General features: G+C 43.8%; 2 protein-coding genes across 5 annotated transcripts; one reads left to right on the top strand and one right to left on the bottom strand.

Annotated features, from left to right (window-relative positions):
- Positions 1-461: 461 nt before the first annotated feature.
- On the top strand, positions 462-11,554 carry MRPS25 (mitochondrial ribosomal protein S25). 3 transcript variants are annotated; one of them, XR_013928122.1, is made up of 6 exons: positions 462-657; positions 741-847; positions 1,079-1,166; positions 1,380-1,618; positions 10,956-11,070; positions 11,228-11,554. XR_013928122.1 is itself a non-coding variant. In XM_080387663.1 (5 exons), exons 1-4 carry the CDS (start codon positions 524-526, stop codon positions 1,570-1,572), a joined length of 522 nt encoding a protein of 173 aa, XP_080243789.1. In that variant the 5' UTR covers positions 462-523; the 3' UTR covers positions 1,573-1,618; positions 10,956-11,554. The 3 variants fall into 3 exon arrangements, 1 of the variants encoding a protein (XP_080243789.1); XR_013928123.1 differs by adding an exon at positions 8,659-8,770 and having other exon boundaries at positions 10,956-11,554; XM_080387663.1 differs by having other exon boundaries at positions 10,956-11,554.
- RBSN (rabenosyn, RAB effector) lies at positions 2,269-20,703 on the bottom strand. Of its 2 annotated transcripts, XM_080387583.1 has the most exons (12): positions 18,706-20,701; positions 18,071-18,351; positions 14,924-15,067; positions 12,965-13,065; positions 12,275-12,320; positions 12,001-12,162; positions 10,889-11,130; positions 9,950-10,020; positions 8,215-8,301; positions 7,634-7,736; positions 7,150-7,224; positions 2,269-6,231 (listed from the first exon to the last, which is right to left on the bottom strand). In XM_080387583.1, exons 2-12 carry the CDS (start codon positions 18,231-18,233, stop codon positions 5,107-5,109), a joined length of 2,319 nt encoding a protein of 772 aa, XP_080243709.1. In that variant the 5' UTR covers positions 18,234-18,351; positions 18,706-20,701; the 3' UTR covers positions 2,269-5,106. The 2 variants fall into 2 exon arrangements, with proteins under 2 accessions (XP_080243709.1, XP_080243710.1); XM_080387584.1 differs by lacking the exon at positions 8,215-8,301 and having other exon boundaries at positions 18,706-20,703.
- Positions 20,704-20,894: the final 191 nt, after the last annotated feature.

Here is a 20,894-nt window from a genome sequence, read left to right as displayed (position 1 = left end):
CAAAAACGTACATTCATTCAGGCCGTGCCGAATAATGTATTAAGTCGCTTTTTTAACTGCTTAAATGAAGGTTAATGGGACGGGCAAAGCCCCTAACAAAAAATACCCCTTGCTAATAGCATGTTTCATAAATGTAATTTGCATCAAGGCATGACGTTACTACAAACGGCAGCAACAGAAGCGGAGCTCGGCCCCCGCCGCGCCCGGGTCATCTCCCTGTCCGCCGCTTCCCGCGGTCGCTGCCGAGCGGCACTGCTCGCTCCGACCGCCGCGACCGCCTGTCCCGGCCTCGACCCGCCCCGCTCCCGCCGCCTCGCCTCCCGAAGCGCGCGCTCTGGGCCGGCTGCGGCCGGGATCCGGCGCCGCGCGCCCCCGCGGGGCCTGGGCGCCACTTGCGCACGGCGCGTGAGGCAGCGCCCCGCCCCGCCCCGCCCCCGCCGGGGGGAAACCGCGGGGCGCGCGCGGGGCGGTGCTTCCTGTTGCTTCCGGCCGGCAGGCAGCCGCGCGTGGCCCCGCCGCCGCCATGCTGATGAAGGGCCGGTTCCCCATCCGGCGGACGCTGCAGTACCTCAGCCAGGGCGACATCGTCTTCAAGAGCTCGGTGAAGGTGATGACCGTGAACTACAACACGGCGGGGGAGCGGAGCGCGGGGGCGAGGTGAGCCGGCGGGAGCGCGGGGGGTGGCGCCGCCCTCGGAGACGCCTCGGCTCGCGCTCGCCTGTTTCTCCTCCCCTTCCCAGGAGGTTCGTGTTCTTCAGCGTCCCCCAGATCCAGTACAGGAACCCCTGGGTGCAGATCCTGCTGCTCAGGAACATGACCCCCTCGCCCTTCCTCCGCTTCTACCTGGGTAGGTGCGGCCGGCGCCTGCGCCCCGGGCCCCTCCCCCCGCGCGCCGGTTCCGCGCGCCGGACCCCCAGGCGCGGGGCAGCCGCTCGCGCTCGCCTCGGGGCCCGCTGCCCCCGGGCCGCGCGCGCCCTGGCTCGTTCGCCGCGGCGGAGGGGCGCGCGCCGGCAGCCGGTGCGGAACCGAGGGGGCAGCGGGCACCGCCTGACGCTCCGCTGCGAATCTGTCCTGGCAGACAGCGGAGAACAAGTCTTGGTCGACGTGGAGGATAAAACCAACAAAGAGATAACCGAGCACATTAGGAAAATCTTGGGGAAAAGCAAGTAAGTGACGCTTGGGTTAACGTACAGCCTCGCATGCGGCACACACCATCCCTGCGAGCTTTTTTCAAGTACACAGAAACGCTGCTCCTCCCAGCCAAAACTGACAGGGGCTAGGAACTGTCACTCCATCTTTCTGGTAGCCTGGGTCCAGAGAGGGGAGAGGAAATAATGCTGTCCAGGCTTCTGATGGCAACAAATGGATCTCTTTTCCAGAGAAACGCTTGAAAAAGAGGAAAGGGAAAGAAAAAAACTGTCACATCCCGCAACTTTTGGGCCCAGGAAGTATCATCTGCGAGAATGCATGTGTGAAATTGAAGGCCAAGTCCCCTGCCCTGCTTTTGTGCCACTGCCCAAGGAGATGAGGGGAAAATACAAAGCTGCTACAAAAAATGAAGCATCAGCCTGACATCTCAAGTTATGCAGTTGTTTTTCCTCGGGGCTGGATGATCAAGGTACTTCAATGAGAAACAAGAGCTAACAGCTCTTGGAAATGGGAACAAGCAGGTTCATATAGTACAGACAACCTTGTCTCAAGTTTTCTTACAGCTACAACTAGAATAATTGAAGTGAAAAATAAACTAAGTTAAAAACCCAGTTTTTTTGGCACCAGTTTTACAAAGCATTACAGTCAACACTGCATAGAAAGAAAACAGAACGAGGAAAGACAGAATGACCAGAGCCGTATTTCCTTCCTACTCATGCCAGCATGTATAAGGTTGTGGCAAAACCAAGATCATGGTTGCCAAAAAGTTAATCTTAGAAGCAGTCCAGGATTCCACAATTTGTAGAAAGTGGTGTAAAAACATTTCTGCTGATTTCCATCTTGTACCACCTGAAGACTGCCAAATGATAATGCTACTCCAGGCTCAAACTAAAGCCTGAATTTTCTTAATTTTTTTAGTTACCACTCAAACAGTTGAAGTCTCATTAACAAGATAGAACTTCTGCAGCTGATAGTGCAGCTCTGAGCAGCACTGATCAAGGCAGAGAGTTACCAGCACTGAAGAACACTTAAGTTAGCATTTAAAAGATATGCCTCACGATTACCTTTATTCCCCTTCAAGAAAAAAAAGCTACTCATAAGACAGTTTCCTGAATGGTCTTCCTTTTTTTTTTCCCTTAAAGCCACAAAAAGGCAAACTGTGCCTAGATTTATCAACTTCCAGCAAATTCTAGCCAGCGAGTCCATTATGCTTTAAAGTCCAGTGCTGCTATATACCTCCTCTTAACCTCAAACACTCCTGCTCTCTGCATGTGGTCAAAAAACCTTCTGAATCGTTGTAGCTTCAGCCCCACGAAACAATTACATGGTACCAATAACAGTATATAAACACGTGACAGGTTGTACTGTATTTCTTGCAAATTGGTAATTGCACATACCTTTAAGTCAGGCTTACATATGCAGATTACTGTAGAGCTGTGTTTCAGCATTTCCAAGCTAACAGTTGAATACAAAACTGCACAGTGATTCATGTGAAAGCATCCTGTAAAAACTGTCAAGGACAAGCAGCACAAAATAAACATGTTTTATTTCATCTCTGTTTACAAAGTTTCCATACAGAGTAGTGCATGCAATTTTAACAAAAGTCAATCCTAGTTATTGAGCTTTATGGTTAAGATGTCTTCGTTCTGTTGTGCCTTTGTGAGCCTCACAGCAGTCCAGATACTAGGCGTAAGGTCTTCACTTTGGAGATGACTTCAGTATCGGATGTCTATAGTCTGGCACATTTAACACTGGCAAAGATCATGAGGTATGCTAGTCTGTTATCTGCTTGTAAAAATACATTACTGTGTACAATAAGGATACTTCAATTATTAGTGTATTAGACTGAAAATACAAACAAGGCAGGACAGCTCTAACAAGGGGAAAACTCACTTTTTAAATGTGAAAGCTGAAGCTGCCAAAACCATGTTTTTCATGTTGATACCAAAAAAACCCTTTGTGTTACAGTGCAGGGAGCAATCCTCTTGACTAGCAAACAAGTCTGCCTTAAATAACTACCTTGTACTATTTCTGTTAAACAATTCCAGGGCTTACCTTCAGCTATTTCAACATTTCTTTTTTGCTGCCTTCATAAATCTGGTGGCACACTGCATGTGTTTTGTTAGTTTACAACCTTTCGGAATGCTCTTCTTCATTTTGCTTGGTGCAAAATAATACTCAAGGAGTCAATAAAACATCTCAGTATAAAAATTTCATGGTCTTAAGACAATGTGTTCCACACCTTTCAACTTCAGAGGTAGGCTATAGTAAGAAGAAAGTCAGTTGTCCTTAACTGGCTGCTTTCAGTTACTTTGAACAGTTACTAGTGCTCTTAAGTGAAGATATAAGTGATTTGTTTTTCTAAAACAGTTCCACAAGTCCCCAGCTACACTTACTTACAGCAAAATAAAACTATTAGAGAGTTTCTGCTCTTTAGGTTGTGTAATTATGTGTCTCTAAAATATGCAATGCTTAGGCTACGGCTATGCTAATACACATTAAAAAGACATGTCCTGTTCCAAAAAAGTTTACACTTCTGAGTAAGCCCACTGTTACTGTGCTATACAGCGTGATCTGCCTGATATTACTCTATTTCATCTTAAAATAAACATGCCCTTTAGACTAAACCCTCCCCACCACCCTTTCAAACACATCTGATGATGGACCTCTGCCTTTCAAAGATAAAAATCAGAGCAGCTCAAGCTCTGATTTTTGCAGGCACAGTCAGACCTAACCCTGAAGTTATCCTACATTTCTGCCACCAATCTGCAGAAGCCCAGCTCTAAGCCCTCCTGCACCACAGGTGCTGGCCATCACTAGTCTTCCCCCAGACCACAGGATCCATAAGATTACTCCAGTGTGGAGCTGCTTATTTAAGACAGACATGCCTGCTTCTCCCAACAACTTCTGAGGGGCATCAAATATGAAAGAGAATTGCTATTTGGCACTACTGCAGCCACAGACTTTGTCTTCCAGCTTTCACACAATTCCAGTTCAGTGGCACTTCAGCTCTCCATTGTAAACAAGACTTTTGTTTCTTGAATGCTACAAAGAAAGGGTTCCAGTCTCACAAATAAACATGATCATTCTGTCACCCAGAGAATTTAAAGGAATCTGTAACACATTCCATAAAATCATTAGGAATTGGAGGGTCACCCTTTATATTATAGTGTGAAATGGTGCTAGCCTGATGCTTGTTTCCCTGGAACTGAGTAGACACTTGTTCCCTCACAAGCAGATCTCTGAAGCCAGCACAGTGTGCTCTACTACATGATAGTTTGTGCTCAGAGCAAATGGAAAAGTAAAGGTGATCCAAATTTTACTTGGGAATTTTTATAAACTCATTAAAAAGTTACTATATTAAGATCAGTTATAAAGTTCTCAGCCTTAAGATCCCATTTATGTATTGGCATTGCACAAAATTGATCTGCAAGCTTGTACATCCTGCACCTCAAAGAATCACAGCAGCCTTTTAACAGCACTTTCTCCTAACACCATTAGGCAATTGCACTAGCCTGTAACACTGCACTGTGCCATTATCAGAGGATGTGGAAGTTTTAGAAAAGATCTTGTGTTTCTTTAGTCAAAGCCCCACTTGAAATGTCAATACTACAACAGAATGGGGGAAAAGATGACAAACCAACATTGCAAACATTTCCAAATCGTAGTTCCCTAACCACTGTAACCAGAATAAGCACGCAATAGGACAAGTTAGCATTAAAATAATGTTGTAATGAGTTATTTTAAAATTTCTTAGTACAAGTATTTGAGACCAGCAGCATACCTCAATAATTCTTTCTTCAAGACCAAGTAGTAGTGGAAATGCCTAACTGAAAGTGCATAAAAGTCAAGATTCTCAGAATTCCCTCTTGTGATCTGTACTCCTGTTTATAAGTATCTGCTCTACCTTCCCATACTTAACAGCAGACTTAATTATTACACAGCCCTATTGCTGCTTCAGCAGTTGGATTTCTTCTGCTTTGCTAATGTGTGCTTTAGTTCCTTTAAGTTCTCTGTCAGTACCTCCACCTCATCCATTCGTCCACTATGTTTGGCATCAAATATATAAGCTTTGATATTATCTATCTGTTGGAGAAGCAGCTCTTCCTCTATAGCCTCCTCTCCAGAGATCTCATTGCCATCCTCCACTTCAAAGGGATTGGTGGAAGATCCCTCTTCAAATGGATTCCCAGAATTCCAACTGCCCCCAGGCTTTTGAAATGGATTTTCATTCTCTTCAAAAGGATTTGAAGCACTGCCAGGTGCTCCATTTGTTTGTTCATCCTCTTCATTTTCAAATGGATTATATTCTTTTTTATCACTCTGCAGAGCTGTGTCAGAGAAAGAAGCCATTGGAGAAGTCTCTTTGACAAATGGGTTAGTAGAATCATCCTGTAACTGAGGGGTATCTGCTTCATCTTCAAATGGGTTTAGACAGGCTGTCTGGTCTTGCTCTTTGCCACGCTGTGGGACATTCTGGGGTTTGAGTGTGAAGGTCAAGTGCTCTGTAGCTGGCAGCTGCTCAACAGCAGGAGTTTCAGAACATGGGTCCCCTTTGCTCTGAGTAATATCCAAATCCAATGCATGTGCTGTCAAGTTCCAGTCCTCTTTTGCAACTTCATGTTGATGCTGCTTGACTTCTCTGAAGTCTAAGGAGCATGTCCTTGAGTGCCGAGACATGAACTTCTGGTGTTCTCTTTCCCACTCTTTTTCACGAAGGACCTGAAGTTCCTCCCTCTGCATCTCTTCCTCTTCTGCCTGTTTTTTAGAAAGCTCGATAGCTTTCAGAGTCTGTTGCTGATCATATTCATCCTGAAGCTGCCTCAGGTTCTCTTGCAACATATGGATCTCATCTATCCTATTAGCTGCCTTTGCTTGCTTAATAAAAGACGTGATATTGTCAATCTGCTGGAGGAGGGGGTCCGCTATCTCACTCTCCCTTGATACACTAGATGTAGGTAACCAGCCTTCAGATTTTCTCACTGTTCCCTTTTTAAGGTGAGTTGCATCACCATTAATGGCAGCTCTGGAGATAAAGTCTTTCTGCTTTTCCTCTTGTTTTCCCTGTGTTTCAAGAGCCACCTAAAACAACAACAAAAAATGTAGTAAAGAAAACACCATGAGCCTGAAAAACATCTGTTCTAAGAATCCATAGGTACAAGAAGTTAGCTGATCTTAGACATTACTGGCCATCACTGAAAGGGATCAGCTGCATTTTTGCCTACTTTGCAGAAAATGCTTATTTTCGTATTACTACCCAAGTGCTTCCCTTCAGTTTGTTTCTGATGATACTGATTGAAATCCCATGGCATCTGCCTCTACAAACTTGAGAGCAAGTAGGAGCAGTGACAGTGCTTTATATAGAACAAAAAAATGCCTAGTGCCACTGTGCAAAGAGTGGTCTAGATTAATTTGGACAGGAACCGTATCACATCTGACTACAGCAGACATCTGTAATAGAACAACAGTGTTAAAGGTCACCGATACCATTAGCTTTTGGAGTGCAACAACTCGTATTTCTTAATTTCTACCTCAAGATAAAGCTGGTTTAGTTTACAGTTGTCATCTTCCCTCCTAACTGAAAAAACCCTCTCTCTCTCTCTGAAGAGGTATTCCTATTCCAGTATGTCCTTTTCCACCACTAATAGAAATCTCCAAATTCTACTTGTGCAAATGAACTCCAGAAAACAATGTGAAAATCCACATGAACTAACATACTTTTGTTTAGGGCTTGCTCTGCATGCACTACAGCAGAAACAGCATGGGCAGCCAAGTCACTGCTGCTTTCTATAAGTATTCAGCTGCTCAGTACACACCTACTTAGTTCTGGACAAAACACAATGACAGTTACATGAATCCCTGAAAAAGGGTATGGAATGATCTGCATAAAAAATGAAAAACTGGAATCCAATGTTCAAGGCAACTACTCATACACATGCAGCTACCAGGCCCTTGAAGGAGGCCCTGATGCAAGATGTAACAGATCTTAACCTGTCTTACCGTATGCAGTCTTCTCTTTTTCAGTTCTTCATACTGATCTTTGGTTGGCAGGGACATTAGGCCAAGCAGTTTTTCCTGGCAAAACATGAAATATTCACTGTTGCTTGCAGGCATTCAGTACTTGAAAGGAGAGGTACCAACAGAACACCCCACAAACAAATAAAGGCTACTTCTATGCTGCAGTCACTGCTGCAACTCTGAGCACGTCTTTGCTGTCATAACTGCACCACAGACTAGGTTCACATCTCAGCAAGAGACAAGGACAAGATTCACACATTTTCTTAGGTCCCTATACTCAATGCTGCTCAGACTACACCATCTGTATTCCAGCTCATTTAAGGCTACCATAAGTCATTAGGGGAACTACAGAAAATGTATAGAACTAAACCTCCTGTCAAAACAGTTTCAAACCACAGGGATGTCTGGCCAAGAAGAGAACACTGTACAAAACATACATACAGCTCATAACATAAGCTCCATTTACCTGAACAAAAAGTGTAGCTGAGTATCTTATCATTCTCTGAAGTTGTAGTGTTTTAGGATGAGGTTGGGGATCTTCATGCAAGCCTAGATTCAAAATCTTCTTACTGAACCAAAACAAACATACAGCTTTGTCAGTTCAAAATCAAGGGCCAGCAAAAATGCAGCAGAAGGGAGAGCGACAATACGGGTGAAAGCTTTCTGACATTCTTTTAAGTTAACCATTTTGGGTATTACAGGTTATAACATTTTCCACTAGTACTTTTTTTTTTTTAATTAAAAACAAAACAAACCCCAAATTGTGCTGCTATTTGTTTCCTCAGTGCTTAGTTATTTCCACTGCAGAGGAATGCATATGCATGGTTTTTAAGGCTGGAAAGGGAAGTAGAAATTGATGGTGCACAGGAACAGAAGCGACCTCTTCACATGCTCTTTACAACTGAGCAGACAAATTGATTATCCATGTGAATAAACAGGTATGTGCTACACCAGCACAGACACCAACAGTTGAGAAAAACTACAGAGAAGTCCTAACAGAGGGAGACAGACACATGCTGGGGGGTGAAGAGAGAGATCTTCTTTTACCTTAAGGCATCTATAAATTCGTATACTTTTTGAATCTCCACCCTCAAGTCATTAGCGTGCTCAAGATTGTAGGTTGTCTCCCCAGCACTAAGAAATAAATACAACTTTATTGTAAGACATGCACCCAGCTAACAATATATATAACACTAAAAATTATCCCAAGATGACTAAGATTCAACAATGGTAAGAACAGCTAACACTAAAGGGGCTGAATGATTTTATTTCTAGTTCATTGTGTTTAAAAACTTTCCTTGTGACAGAAGTGGAAAATGACAATCATCTTGCGAACATGAACATTCCACAGAAGAGAATTTTATTTATGATTGCGTTATTATTTACTATTATAGGAGAAATTGTATTTTAACACAGGAAGGCGTCTCTACCAGTAACATCTAAAATATACACACATTTAGCAAATGCATCTATTTTGTGGTTTTTTTCCAGGCAACTGGGTATCGAAAAAACAGACTGACTGAGGAACTAACTATACCATTGAAGTAAAATAGTTATCTCTACTAGCATTTGTCAGAAAGCAAAAGCCTGCAACCCCACATAGGTAAAGCATTTAAGATGCTAGTAACTGACTGTCCACATGGGGACACAATTAATTACATGCACTTTACTAGAATATCACATTTATTGATGAAACAAATTATGATTTACTGGGAAAGACTTTTCAGCAGTTTTTAGACTTCCTCTCCTTTTGTATCACAAACACAAAAGACAAGGATCACTCTCTCAAAAGCAATGCCACTATCCGTATGATCCAAGTTTCTGAGACTCAGTCCTGGTCAGAAATCTTTAATTTCATCAGTAAGAAGTCTGACATGTGCTTCCATTATCCAAGGACATTAATATTTTTACTCTTCTTCAGTTGTCAAGCCACATAACACCAACTCTCATGAAGAATCGACAAAAACCAGGAGCAGCTTAGCTAGGTTTTCACCTTCTATACTTGTTTCTTCCTTTTGGCAGGTGTGTTTTTACAAAAATGGTTTTGTTATGATGAACAACAGCCTAATTTTACTATACCACCCGATCTAAAGACAGGTACAGGAAGTATTTGTGAACTTTAACATCCCAAATGAACGTCCTTCATAGTCTAAGACCAATGTCTATACTCCTCTACTGTACAAGCCAGAAGTATAAGATGACAACCTCCTGCAGATATAGCTGGAGAAGTTTAAGTTACCCCAATGAGAGAACAGTACCACGAGAAACTACGCACAGAAGCACAATATGTGCTGCTTATACACTGCAGCACAGGGCAGGCCAGCCAGATTCAGGAACAACTGTCAGGTGAAGGTGGCTCGCTTTACACAAGAACAGGTGAGAAGCATTTGCTGCTGGCACTACCTGGAAGCCATACCATGCAGCTGAAGGCAGCAGTATCTTACTTCAACAGTTCAAAGAGGCTTATTTACACAACAAGAATTGTAACTTTGTACTTCCTTTTTGCAAACATGACATGTCAAAGTATGACAGTGGCGCCTCACCAGAAATTGACTTTAAAAAAAATAAATTGGACCTCTCTGTCTGCAATGTGACCATTAATAATTAATTAAATACTACTTTGTTTGAAGAGCATCCAAAAGACAACAGATAACCTAACACTGCTTTTTCTTACAATTTACATACTCCTGCAGCCTTAGCATGCCATTTCTTTAGTCCTTCCCATGCTTTTGGGGAGGAAAAATACATATATTCATAAATAACAACAGCAAATGGAGCTTACTTTAGTGATTCTGCCATCCTTATGTATTCTCGTGCCTTCTGGTCAACTTTCTCCATGCAGAGTCGGAGTTTCTTGTTTAAGACAAAATGTATAAGTAACTTATGTTAATAAAACTAATGCAATAACATGCCAACATAAACCTTTCCTGCTGCCTGTGCACATTCAAAGTTGACTGTGGTGAAAGCCATTTAACTATTGAGGATGACACGACCCTCCAGTTAGCCTCAGAACACAGATGGCATGGGCAGGAACAGAGGAAGTCTCCCTGTACGCCTGCAAGGTGAATTTTGAATTCAGAAGCTGTTTTAATGGATGACTTGGACAACTTCTAGCCTTAAACCTCTTCATAAAGTGCACCAGCAGAAACTCCCATTAATATTAACCTGGGGTGTGTGCAGACTTTACTGAAAAGATACCTGACTATTGTCAGTACCTGCTTTCGCAGCATATTTGAACACACTGTTCCGGCCATATGCTGTTGATTGATACAGATGGTTCAAAAAAGCACTTGCCATCAGTGTGAGGACAACAGTGCTGACATTGAATCCTGTAGTTCCAGTGCAGCCCATCAACAAAGCACACAGCATGTCATTGGTTTAAACAAGGACTGTTCCGTGGAATCCCAACTGACATAGCTCAAATTTTAAGAAAGGCATCTCAGAACTATTAGTTCCAGACGATTAGAATGAAGATGTATCTTAAAACAACATTTGAGTTATCATAGGATATAAATACTATACGGTTAACTGGCTCCACAATTTCCAATACACCTTTGTTAGGTGGCATAAACACCCAATAAAGCCTTTTTGAACTCACTTTTGAAAGCGAGTATTAAATCATGAAGTAAGAGCTTGGACATGAGGTAACAAGCCGAAAATCAGGTAATGACAACTGCAGATAGATACACTGAGGATCAGAGCAGCAAAGAGTTTGACTTACCTCATAGAGTTTCACAATCTCCGGAGTGTATTCTTTCTCATCCATCTGTTGTTCTCTTTTCAACAAGGTATCTTTGCAGTGCCGACAACAACGGATACGGTCATCATCCTTCTCATCCAGAACTGAGCTGACACTGCTTATGCTGCTAATGCTGCCACGGCGGGAACCATGGACACTATTAGGTGAGGAGTTCGGGCTAGTATGAGAACCCAAGGCCTCTTTGCTGGCACTAGTGAGTTTGCCTAAAAATTATACACAGGTAATTTTACAGTGATTGGAGAAGCTGACAGATTTTACCAACACAAATGAATTGTGCTTTAACAGAAACTTGATACTCAGGTAAATTAGAAAACCATGAAAGACATGCAAGGAACCAATGACAACCAAGACTGCAAGTGAGAATTTGGGTCTTCACTATAAATCCTGCTCCATTCTAAAAGCACCTAGAGAGCAGACTGCTGAGAACCACCTACTCTACTTACGCCTAGAAGCTTTCTCATGCTGAAGCTTGCATATAGGATAGCATGTGGAAGAAAAGGTACATTAATGTTGTCCATGTTTTATGCTTGAATGCTCAAAAAAGCATAGTTAATGTCATTCTCTTGGAGAACTGTGTCCTCTCCAATGCACTAGATGAAGAAAATAAAGTTTGAAGGGCTTCTTCAAGGCTTGTGGATGAATTTCCTTAATGTCAGCATTTGGACAACCATGGGCAAGACTGGAAATAGCCACAGTAATCTTACATGTCAAGAACCTTGGCACTTATAATTCCTTAAGTTAATACTGCATAGTTATGGTACTCAGTAGGGTAAGACACTAAATATTAAATACATTTACTACTAGTATATACTACTACTTCTAGTAACTCTTTCAGTGTTATGTAACACTTCCAAAGATGAACGAGGAACAGAGACAAAGAATGGAGACATCATTCTTCTTACTCTGTTTCACTGACAAGTGTCTGCATGAAACAATGATACATTAAGGGCCAAGTTTTCTGCAAAGGCAGAATATTACCAGAAGCTTTTTTCCTGATGGCAACAAGCCAGGATGCAGTTAGCACCCTGAGTGAGCTAAGGAAAGCAGGAATTAACACCACACACTGTACTTACTTGCCAAAGGAAGACTGACAAGTTCCATGCACTTCTTGCACATAATCGATCCACAAAGGCGGCAGTGGTGCCGTCTGTTTCGAATACTGAACTTATTGCCACAGTCTGGGCAGAACGGAACATCCTGATCACTGACCCAAGGCACAACAGACTTCTCTATAGCTGTGACCAAGCAAGAGGGGAGGGAATACGCACAAGATAAGATACTCATTCAATTAATTCCTCAGCTGGTTAAACTACAGGAGCAAAGAGTCTGAGGTAAGTTCATACCAACCTCTTATTTTAGCTGACTCAGTGTTTGCTCTGTCAAACGATGTAAGCTAGAAGATGATAAACAATTCATTCAAGAAAACTGTACTTTTGCAAGAAAAAAACCCCAACACAACCCAGCCCAACAAGAAAAAGAAACCTGACACTTTTAGGAGATACGAGTCTCAGCCTGTTTTACACCAGATCCCTGCAACTATCTTATTTCTAATGCCATATTCACACAAGTAGTGCTAAACAATGAATGCCAAACCTGTACAAATCAGGGCATTTTTGACATAATCCTTCCAGCATCCAACATTACTGCATCTGAGCCAAAAAGTAAGTATATCATTGGCAGATTTTGAAGAATAAGGAGCTGGAAGAATCATGACAAAAACATTAGAGAGAAATTTAGTAAAGTAAAAGATGGAGAAAACATACAGGAAAACAGATGGTTCTTGAAGCATGTGGAAGTAGCATCTTCAGCTTGAAAACAGTGCATAGAAACAGAAATCATATCCACAGTACAGGGTCAGACCAAGCACAGCACTCAAGGATAGAAAAGGAAAACAGTTATGCGTGAGGAGAGTCATAGTTCAGTATTTCTTATAAAGTGCACTGGCAGATAAATGGGCACACTTCATACTAAAATATGATTTTTTTTTCATCTAGGAAGCATTCAGAAGGGTAGAATATTAAAAAGCAGCAGATTTACCTTTTCTAACCTGATTATTAACTTATTGACTTCAACTACATAGTGATCAATCCTGGCTGCTCGGTGTTTCTTGAAATCAGAAAGATGGCTTCTCATAGCACCTGGAGAGATAGCAGAAAGTTTGCACAGTGACCCAGGTGTTCTGTACGGATTTAAATGCCTCTTGAAAGAGAGCTGTCTCTTCTGTTCACATCTATTTCTCATGTTCTAATCTAATTATAAAGACAGATTAGAATCCTACATTTTCACAGTGCTGCTCTAAATAAAACATGCAGGTTAAAGCCTAATCTCCAGGCTAGCAATAAACAGTGTTTTATTTCTACTACAGAAAACAAGCACTATGTTACAGAGAACATCTGCAACAGATTTTTTTTCCCCCCTCTTCAGCCCTCAGTTATGTTTGGCAAGCTATTATCAACTAGTAGTAGTCTCAAAACCAACTCCCTCTAGTTTCCTGGCTACAATGTTGAACTAAGGGAAGAAGCAGATCCAATGATTAATGGAGGCCTACGCAACAGCAATTTCTCTTTAAGAATTCTGATCATCCTTCCACCTTCAGAGGTTCTGAATCAAATCCTTGATGACAGTTCAGATATACAGATAACTGATCACCAACTATACAAAGGAACAATATTAGCATCTTTTTAAGAAATGTACAATTCATACTCTACAATGTTGGTTTCAAGTTTCAGTTTTGATCCTTTTCCTAGTCAGATAAGTGAGGTATTAAAAAAAAAATTCAAATTTACAGAAAAAATATTTTTTTTAATAGTAATGCAAAAAAAGTATCTTTATTCCGAGTGGTAGAACACAAAATTAGATGTTGCTTTTTAATACTACCTATGTAATTTTAAGAATCTCACTTCCTCATACTAGTGAAATAACCAAAAAAACTCCAAAGCTGAATTCACAGGAATGAAAGGGCCCCTCTGGGTAACTGAATTCCACCACTGCTTCGGAGACATCACACAGTCTCTTTCACAAACCCACCAAATCCTACTCTAAAACCTGTAAGGTTCACCTGCTCCACTATGATCAGGAAACAGTTCTCATTTCTCTAATATTCAGAAACCTTCTGCTAGTTCACTGCCTAAATTTATTCTTACCTAATATTTATACTATGATTGCTGCTGAAATAATTAAAGTCAAAAGTGTAATTACCAGACTCCGCAGATCCAAAGGACTAAGTCCTAGCCTGTCAGCAGCACAGGGAACACTTTACCAGCAGAGATAGTGCTGCTTCCTCCCCATGAAGATGTGACATTCCAGTAATAGTAGGAGGCAATTTCCAGTAGCAGTATTTATAATTACAAGCTCAGTCGACTTATCCTTCAAATTCTACAAATGTAGATTTATATTCAGAGGGGTGGGGTGGGGGTTTGGCCCCCTTTTTAAAAAAAAAATTAAACCTCTTCTTAATGAAAGATGACCTACATCTCAAATCCAGGGAAAAAGCTGAAAGTTTAAAATTGATGGACAAGCTTTCTGTCAGACAGGTAAACTAACAGCTACTTTAAGTGTAGCCCAAAAGCTGGAGATTTTTTATAACTATAGCATAATAATTAATTAGTGGATTATCTGTTTTGTAAAAAGCCACAAGGTGGTTGCAGAACATTTCAACAAAGCTGGATGCACAGGGGTAAATACATATCCACCACCAGGCCTCAATGGCTCAGACACAGTAAAGTGACTAACAGCTATCCTGTTCTCAAAGTTTGCTGGGGTACCGATTCTACACTTCCTCTATCCCCCACCCCCCCATTACCTGCATTTTCCCCATCCCACAGACAACGTAGGTGGGCTGCACAAAATCAATATGCAAACCATAACTCCATGCTACAGCAAATCAAATGCAATGCAGACACAATTCCATGCAACTTCAGCAATACTGTAGCACGTACCCAATTAAGATTAAAAGAAAAGTTAACCCCACTGTGTATCACCTTCTAGCTCTCCTACCTACTTCCTGGGGCTCCCACATGTATGGATCTACTCCACCATAGCTGAATGACTCATATCGTTCCTGAGATCCAGAATCAGTTCTGTCATCTCCTTCTTGTTTCAGCAATTTCTTCTTTGCTCTTTTGGCCTTCTGAACTAGATCTGAAAAAGTTAAACTCAAGTTATCAAACGTGGCAAGCAGTCACTGAATATCTGTCATATGAAACCAGTATGGATTATTCCTCATCTTTTAGCACAAGCCCTTCTCCTTGATAACAAGTTTCTCCTCATCATGTTCTGTTTAGAACCAGAACAGGGTTCAGAGAATCACAGATGGCACAAAATGCTCTTTCTTATCTGTCATAAAGTAGTAGCACTAAGGTCCTAATGACAAAGTAGTTTTAGACACTCCATTCAGGGACTTCACCATAGAACGGTAAGCTGTCCTAGCAACTATGGGACCCATTTCACAGCATTCTGGGACATCATATAGACACCATCTTCATTCTCTCAAGTCCCAATGATTTTTTCATGACTCAAGGATGTTCAGCACTTTCTTTGTCTTGTTGCTCAAACTACAAATTTCAGTGTGCTTGTACACCTGAATAATTTCAAGAGTACCAAACAGCCCACTGCATCACCTCATATGAATGCTAGTGAGAGGAGGGCAGTCTCCTGGGCCAAAAAAAAATAAAGACCAGGAACTTCAAACTTCAGAGCTTTTATTGCCCTTGCAGCTATGTTCCTGTCTGAATACTAGCAGAAGTTGAGGGTGCTCCTTTTCCAAACACACTCAGTACCTCCTTGAACTGGATCTTTTATACATCAAGCCTTCTTACAAGCTGCTGGGAACCATGAGTTAGCATGTCCTCTCGTATTTCTAATTTTCTTATTTATTGTCTGAAACACTGGAATTTCCACCTTGACCTTACCGGAGTCTGCCCCCTCTGCGCTTCAGCCACTAGGGCTGTGCCAGCAGGCTCCTCATGCCGACATAGTAATTCCTAGCTGTTTTTCAGCTGCTGATGTCATGCTACCTCCCAAAATGACACTCAGTGATATAAAGTGCACTGCTCAACCCAACTGTGTCAAGTTGGCAAGGGCTCTGCCAGCACTGCAACACCATTTAAGAAAGAGGATTACCTTCCCCCCTCCCCATCTGCCATACTGGACAGCTTAGACACTGAAGTTTCTTAAGTGGATTTTACACCACCTACATCGAAAATGTAGATGCACTCGAGACTTTGAAAGTCTGACATACTCAAAAAAGGAAGTAGGGATGCCTCAGGGCTTTGCTGCAGACACAGAAGCTTTTCAAGTGAAATTTCACAGTCTTGTTTACCATGAAGTCAAATTTAACCACCTCGGCATGACTGAAGTAATAAGGTGATTTGTAAGCATTTCTAGAATTCCACAATTAGGATAGTCAAGAGTTCAGCACAAAGTTGCGCAACCACTTGTGAGCCACAGTTTGAACACGAGTCCCTAAAACAAGTAATTTAAATAGATGATTCTGCTGGCCTTTCTTCTAGAAGGGACTTCACTGGATAGACCTTAACATGAACAACTAGGACAGAAAGCAAGCAGATGAAACCAACATCCTTTACGCAAGAACACATAAGAAAGACAGCCTGAGAAGCCACAGTACACTATTTTAGATTAAAATAACACTAGACCAAAATCAAAATGCAGGTGTTTTGTATTAAATAAAAGAAGCACCTGGGAAAAGTTACCAGGCTTAAGTTGCTGTTTTCTCTAATCGCAATGAAAACCATACTGTTGTTGTGGTTTAAATGCTCCATGGAAGCATTTCATGATGCAGCTATTACATCACTGTATCTACGCATGATGAGAACATGACTGCAGTACTGACCAATCTACCTTCACTGTCCAAGAAGAGCACAGTGCTAAGAGCCAAGAAGTAGCTAGATGATGGAAAGCAACTTAAAGATTCATTAAATATTCAACTGTGCTACCCCTATGATAGGCTTGTTAAAAACAAACTTTTCACTGAGAAAAGACTTTTGAAATAATAATCAGCAATGTGAGGGGAGAAAAAAAAGGGGGTGAGGGTAAAAATTCAAGACTGCCAGGCCACTATCTCTAATATAATAAAACCAGAAAGATTTTTGCAGGGAACAGACTTATCACCAGGTTTTGCATATTCTTCTCTCAATATAAAATGACACTGTGTACACAAGAGAAGTAAAAAAAAAATATTTTAGTTAAACAGAACTCAAAGGGATTTTTCAAACAGCAGCAACAGTTGGTAATCCACAGCACAACCCTGGGACACTCCCAGCATCTACAGCCAGCTCCACCACCCACACTCTTTTCCACCTCTTCCCACCAACCACATTCCTTAACTTTAACTGCAACAACAGCTTTATCTACTGTCAAAAACCAGGGATTAATGAATTGGTACCTGGCAAGTACCAGAAATTCACCATATCCTGTAAGGTCTTCAAGTAATGATCGGGAATTCATCTGGGTTACTGTGTAAATCAAGAGTCATCAGAAAAAAACACACAAACAAAAACCCCAGCAGACCAGTAATAAAATTCATGCAGAAAATCAGATACTTGAAGAGTGATGACTGTTTAAGTGCCTGATTTGGAATTTACTTGTTGAAAGTATTGGGAATAACATAAAAATTATGCCTTGGCCTAAGGTGGCATATAGAAAAACAGAACCCTGTACCCCACTTGGCAATGCACATCAACTAGTATTTTAGTATTCTTAAGACAAGTGAGACAATTCTCTACAACTACCTGAAAGCAGGTTGTAGCAAGGTACGAGTCGGTCGCTTCTTTCAAGTAACAAGAGGAAATGGCCTCAAGTTGCGCCAGGGGAGGCTTAGATTGGATGTTGGGAAAAATTTCTTCACCGAGAGGGCTGTCAAGCACTGGCACAGGCTGCCCAGGGAGGTGGCGGGGGCCCCATCCCGGGAGGGATTTACAAGACGTGCTGAGGTGGCACTTGGGGTTAGCAGTGGGCTTGGCAGTGCTAGGTTAAGGGTTGGGGTCGATGATCTTAAAGGTCTTTTTCCAGCCTGAACGATTCTGTGCTATGACTCTGAGAGCGCTGGCAGCACAAGCAGCTTTCGCCACGGGGAATTTTACACGGCGAAAACGAACGCGTTAGCACCACTGTCATGCCTCTTACTTTTGAGCTGTCCTCTGACATCTCTGTCCTCACTCGAGTGCTCTTCTTCGTAGTGCGCCTGAAGCTGGTAGAACGACTGGAGGTCCTTCAGGCAGAGGGGGCACAGGAACCCCTCCCGCATTTCGCCCGGGTCGCCGAAGGGCGGCGGGCAGCCGGCCGCCATGGCCGGCCGCTGGCGGCGGGTCAACGCTCGCTCCCGGCTTCAGCAGCGGCGCGGCCGCCTGGCAGTGACGAAGCGCGGGGGCGAACGGCGCGGCACCGGCATCGTCCCTCGCGGCTTCCTGAAAGAAACCGGGCAGCGGCGTCAGGCCGGCGGCGCGGCCCGGCCCCTCCACAGTCCCGCATGCGGCACCCGCCCGGGGCCCCGCAGGCCCGCGGCCCGCTCGCGCCTCCGCTCAGGAGGGAGAAGCCGGCAGCGGGGGCGGGGGGGAACAGGCCCGGGCCCGGCGCTGCCGGCCGCCCCGCTGGGCCCTGCGCAGGCGCGGGGCGGCAGCACACGCCGGGCCCGGGCCCCCGCGCGGCCGGGTCGGGGGGCGCGCGGGGAAGGGGTGGGGCTTAGGTCTCGCGCCGGCCGCCGGGGCCCCCGCCCCGTCCCGCCCCGCCCCACCGCCCCCAGGCGGGCGGCCGGGCCTCACCTCCGCGCTGAGGTAGGGGTGCGTGTCCCCGGCGGTGGGAGGCCACGGCCTGCCGCGCTCCCACCCGCTCGGCGTCCCAACTGCCCGGGAGTGCTGGCGTGACGGCGGAGGGCGGGGCGAGCGCCGAGGCATCGATGGGCGGGAAGGGAGGGGATAAGGAGGGCTCATCCGGGGCCGGAGGGAGACGTGAGGCCCGGCGAAGGTCTGCGCTGCGACGCGCAGAGCTATCGATGGAGGGCGAGGCAGGGGAGGCGGTGGCCTAGGCATGGCCGGGGGCACGGCCTCCCCGGGGCCTCCCTTAGCCTGAGGGGCGGTGGCGGTTGCCCTGTTTGCAGCCAGCCAGGGACAGCCCCTGGTCGTGGCCCTGCTGGAGCGCCCCCAGGCTCGCAGGTGCGTGTGGGAGAGGTAGTGCGGGGCCGCGGTGACAGAACCCCCTCAGGAGCGGGGCCTGGGGCGGGGGAGGCCGACCTCCTCTCCCTCCCGCTGCTCCTGGAGGACTCACGTAACCCCGCCTCTGCGAGCCGCTGCTGGGTTTGTGCTTTGTATCCTTATACTGACCACGTTGGGAACAAGACCAGCCTTGCCAGCAGGGGCAAGCTTGATGTTCTCAAGTCTTAGCCTGCAGGTCACTCGGAAGTGCTCCAAAACTGTAAGCCATAGCACTAGACGACCTGCTACTCACAGAGCTCCAAACTTAACCCAGGACCCTCACCGCTGCTTGCCCTTGCTGCCTGACAAAGAGCTGTTTAAGTCAATGATAGAAGCTTTTCACTGTCCCTTTTCTGATGCTATTCTGTTTAATCTCGACTGGCAGAAATTTGCGCTGTTCCACACGCCCTAGTGTGTGGAGGAAATAATAGGAGTGTATAACCATACTTTTGCTTTATCTGTTAGAATTCCAGGCCTTTGGAGGCAGAGATTTTTTTACGTAGCAATGTTTTTTTACACCAGTCCTGTCCATGAAAGGTGGATTTTCACTGTTAATGTCCTGCACTTTCATCCTTGAAGTTAAGTCCTTTAAAAAAAATACACATTTTCAACAAGGAGCAGGGGGAAGGGGTAGTGTTTTCCAAGACCTGAATTATAACTAGATGCCCAGCTTCTAGGGATTGCAAATTCCAGCTCAAGGATATTGCATGATCCCAGATACGGTTCATCCACAGCTGTTTTTAATAGCCATTCTAAGTTTTGGTCTCATTCCTGTGGTTCGACCACTCAGCACTTATCACATCACCAGTGAATTTCACGCGGTTTGTATTTATGGCTCCATCATCCAGCAAGTGTAATGGGAAATCAAAGTCTTAAAATGGTTTTGAAAACAATGCATTCTTCATTCAGTTATGAAAAGGGAAACAGGCAGCTGTGGAAATAATGTGGAATGTCAGTTACAGTCACCTTCCTATTCAGCATGCAGAGCAGACCCACTTTCTCTTTGATACTAAAAGCTAGTAAGAGATCTTTTCATGCCATAAAAGCTGCCCTAGTCAGGTGCTCTCTCTGCAGTGCACTCAGGTAAATTATAAGCTTTTTAAGCTTTTTTTTAGAAGGTATGATTGCTTGTTCAATTTAAAAAAAATTATGTAATAAGTTAAGCAGCTGTATTAACGCCATGGTCTTAAGAACCTGAAAATATTGTTGTGTTACCAGTGTCATTTTAAAACTTGCAAAGTCCTCAGCATGTAGGGACTAGAAATGAAACTAGCAGTGCATTTAAAGAAGGATGGTACTTAAAGGATAAAAAGGGAAAAATAGAAGTAACAGTCTGACTTTTCATGCTGCTTTTGTTGTATAAAAAGTGTATTTCCAGCCTCTTCCAGACTTAGCTGGAGAGATTTAACCGCACATGGAACAGGCCTGCCAAAATGTGCTCCTCAACGTACTCAGTCCTGAGCTGGCAAAGCCACCTAGCATGCACATCTCATGAAAGCTCCAGGGGTTTCTCATTGCGTAGGCTTATATTGGGAAATAGGGATTCAATTAATAAACATGTTCTCTCATTACTGTCATCCTTTCATCTTTTTTTTTTTTTTTCCACAGATGCCTATTTTCTGATCTCTTTTACTGTGTTCACACCGTAAGAAGGCACCTTTTCCTACAGAAGTATGTGAACCTTGAGTACAAGTAGACTTTAGTCTCCTGTGGCCTTTCTCAGTAGGGAGTGGTTATCTGCATCAGTTTTAGGTACAAGA

Source organism: Falco punctatus, assembly GCF_963210335.1.
Source record: "Falco punctatus genome assembly, chromosome: 4".
NCBI lineage: Eukaryota > Metazoa > Chordata > Aves > Falconiformes > Falconidae > Falco > Falco punctatus.
This window is presented reverse-complemented; position numbering and strand designations above follow the sequence as displayed.

Bases quoted from the DNA above. Each gene is read 5' to 3' on its own strand.
- RBSN (XM_080387583.1), bottom strand. From the start codon at position 18,233: ATGGCGGCCGGCTGCCCGCCGCCCTTCGGCGACCCGGGCGAAATGCGG. The intron at 12,321-12,964 runs GTAAATCTGCTG...ATCATCTTCTAG, and splicing joins TAATAATCAGGTTAGAAAAG to CTTACATCGTTTGACAGAGC. The intron at 7,225-7,633 runs GTAAATGGAGCT...ATGTTTTGCCAG, and splicing joins CAGCTACACTTTTTGTTCAG to GAAAAACTGCTTGGCCTAAT.
- MRPS25 (XM_080387663.1), top strand. From the start codon at position 524: ATGCTGATGAAGGGCCGGTTCCCCATCCGGCGGACGCTGCAGTACCTC. The intron at 658-740 runs GTGAGCCGGCGG...TCCCCTTCCCAG, and splicing joins GAGCGGAGCGCGGGGGCGAG to GAGGTTCGTGTTCTTCAGCG. The intron at 1,167-1,379 runs GTAAGTGACGCT...TCTCTTTTCCAG, and splicing joins AAAATCTTGGGGAAAAGCAA to AGAAACGCTTGAAAAAGAGG.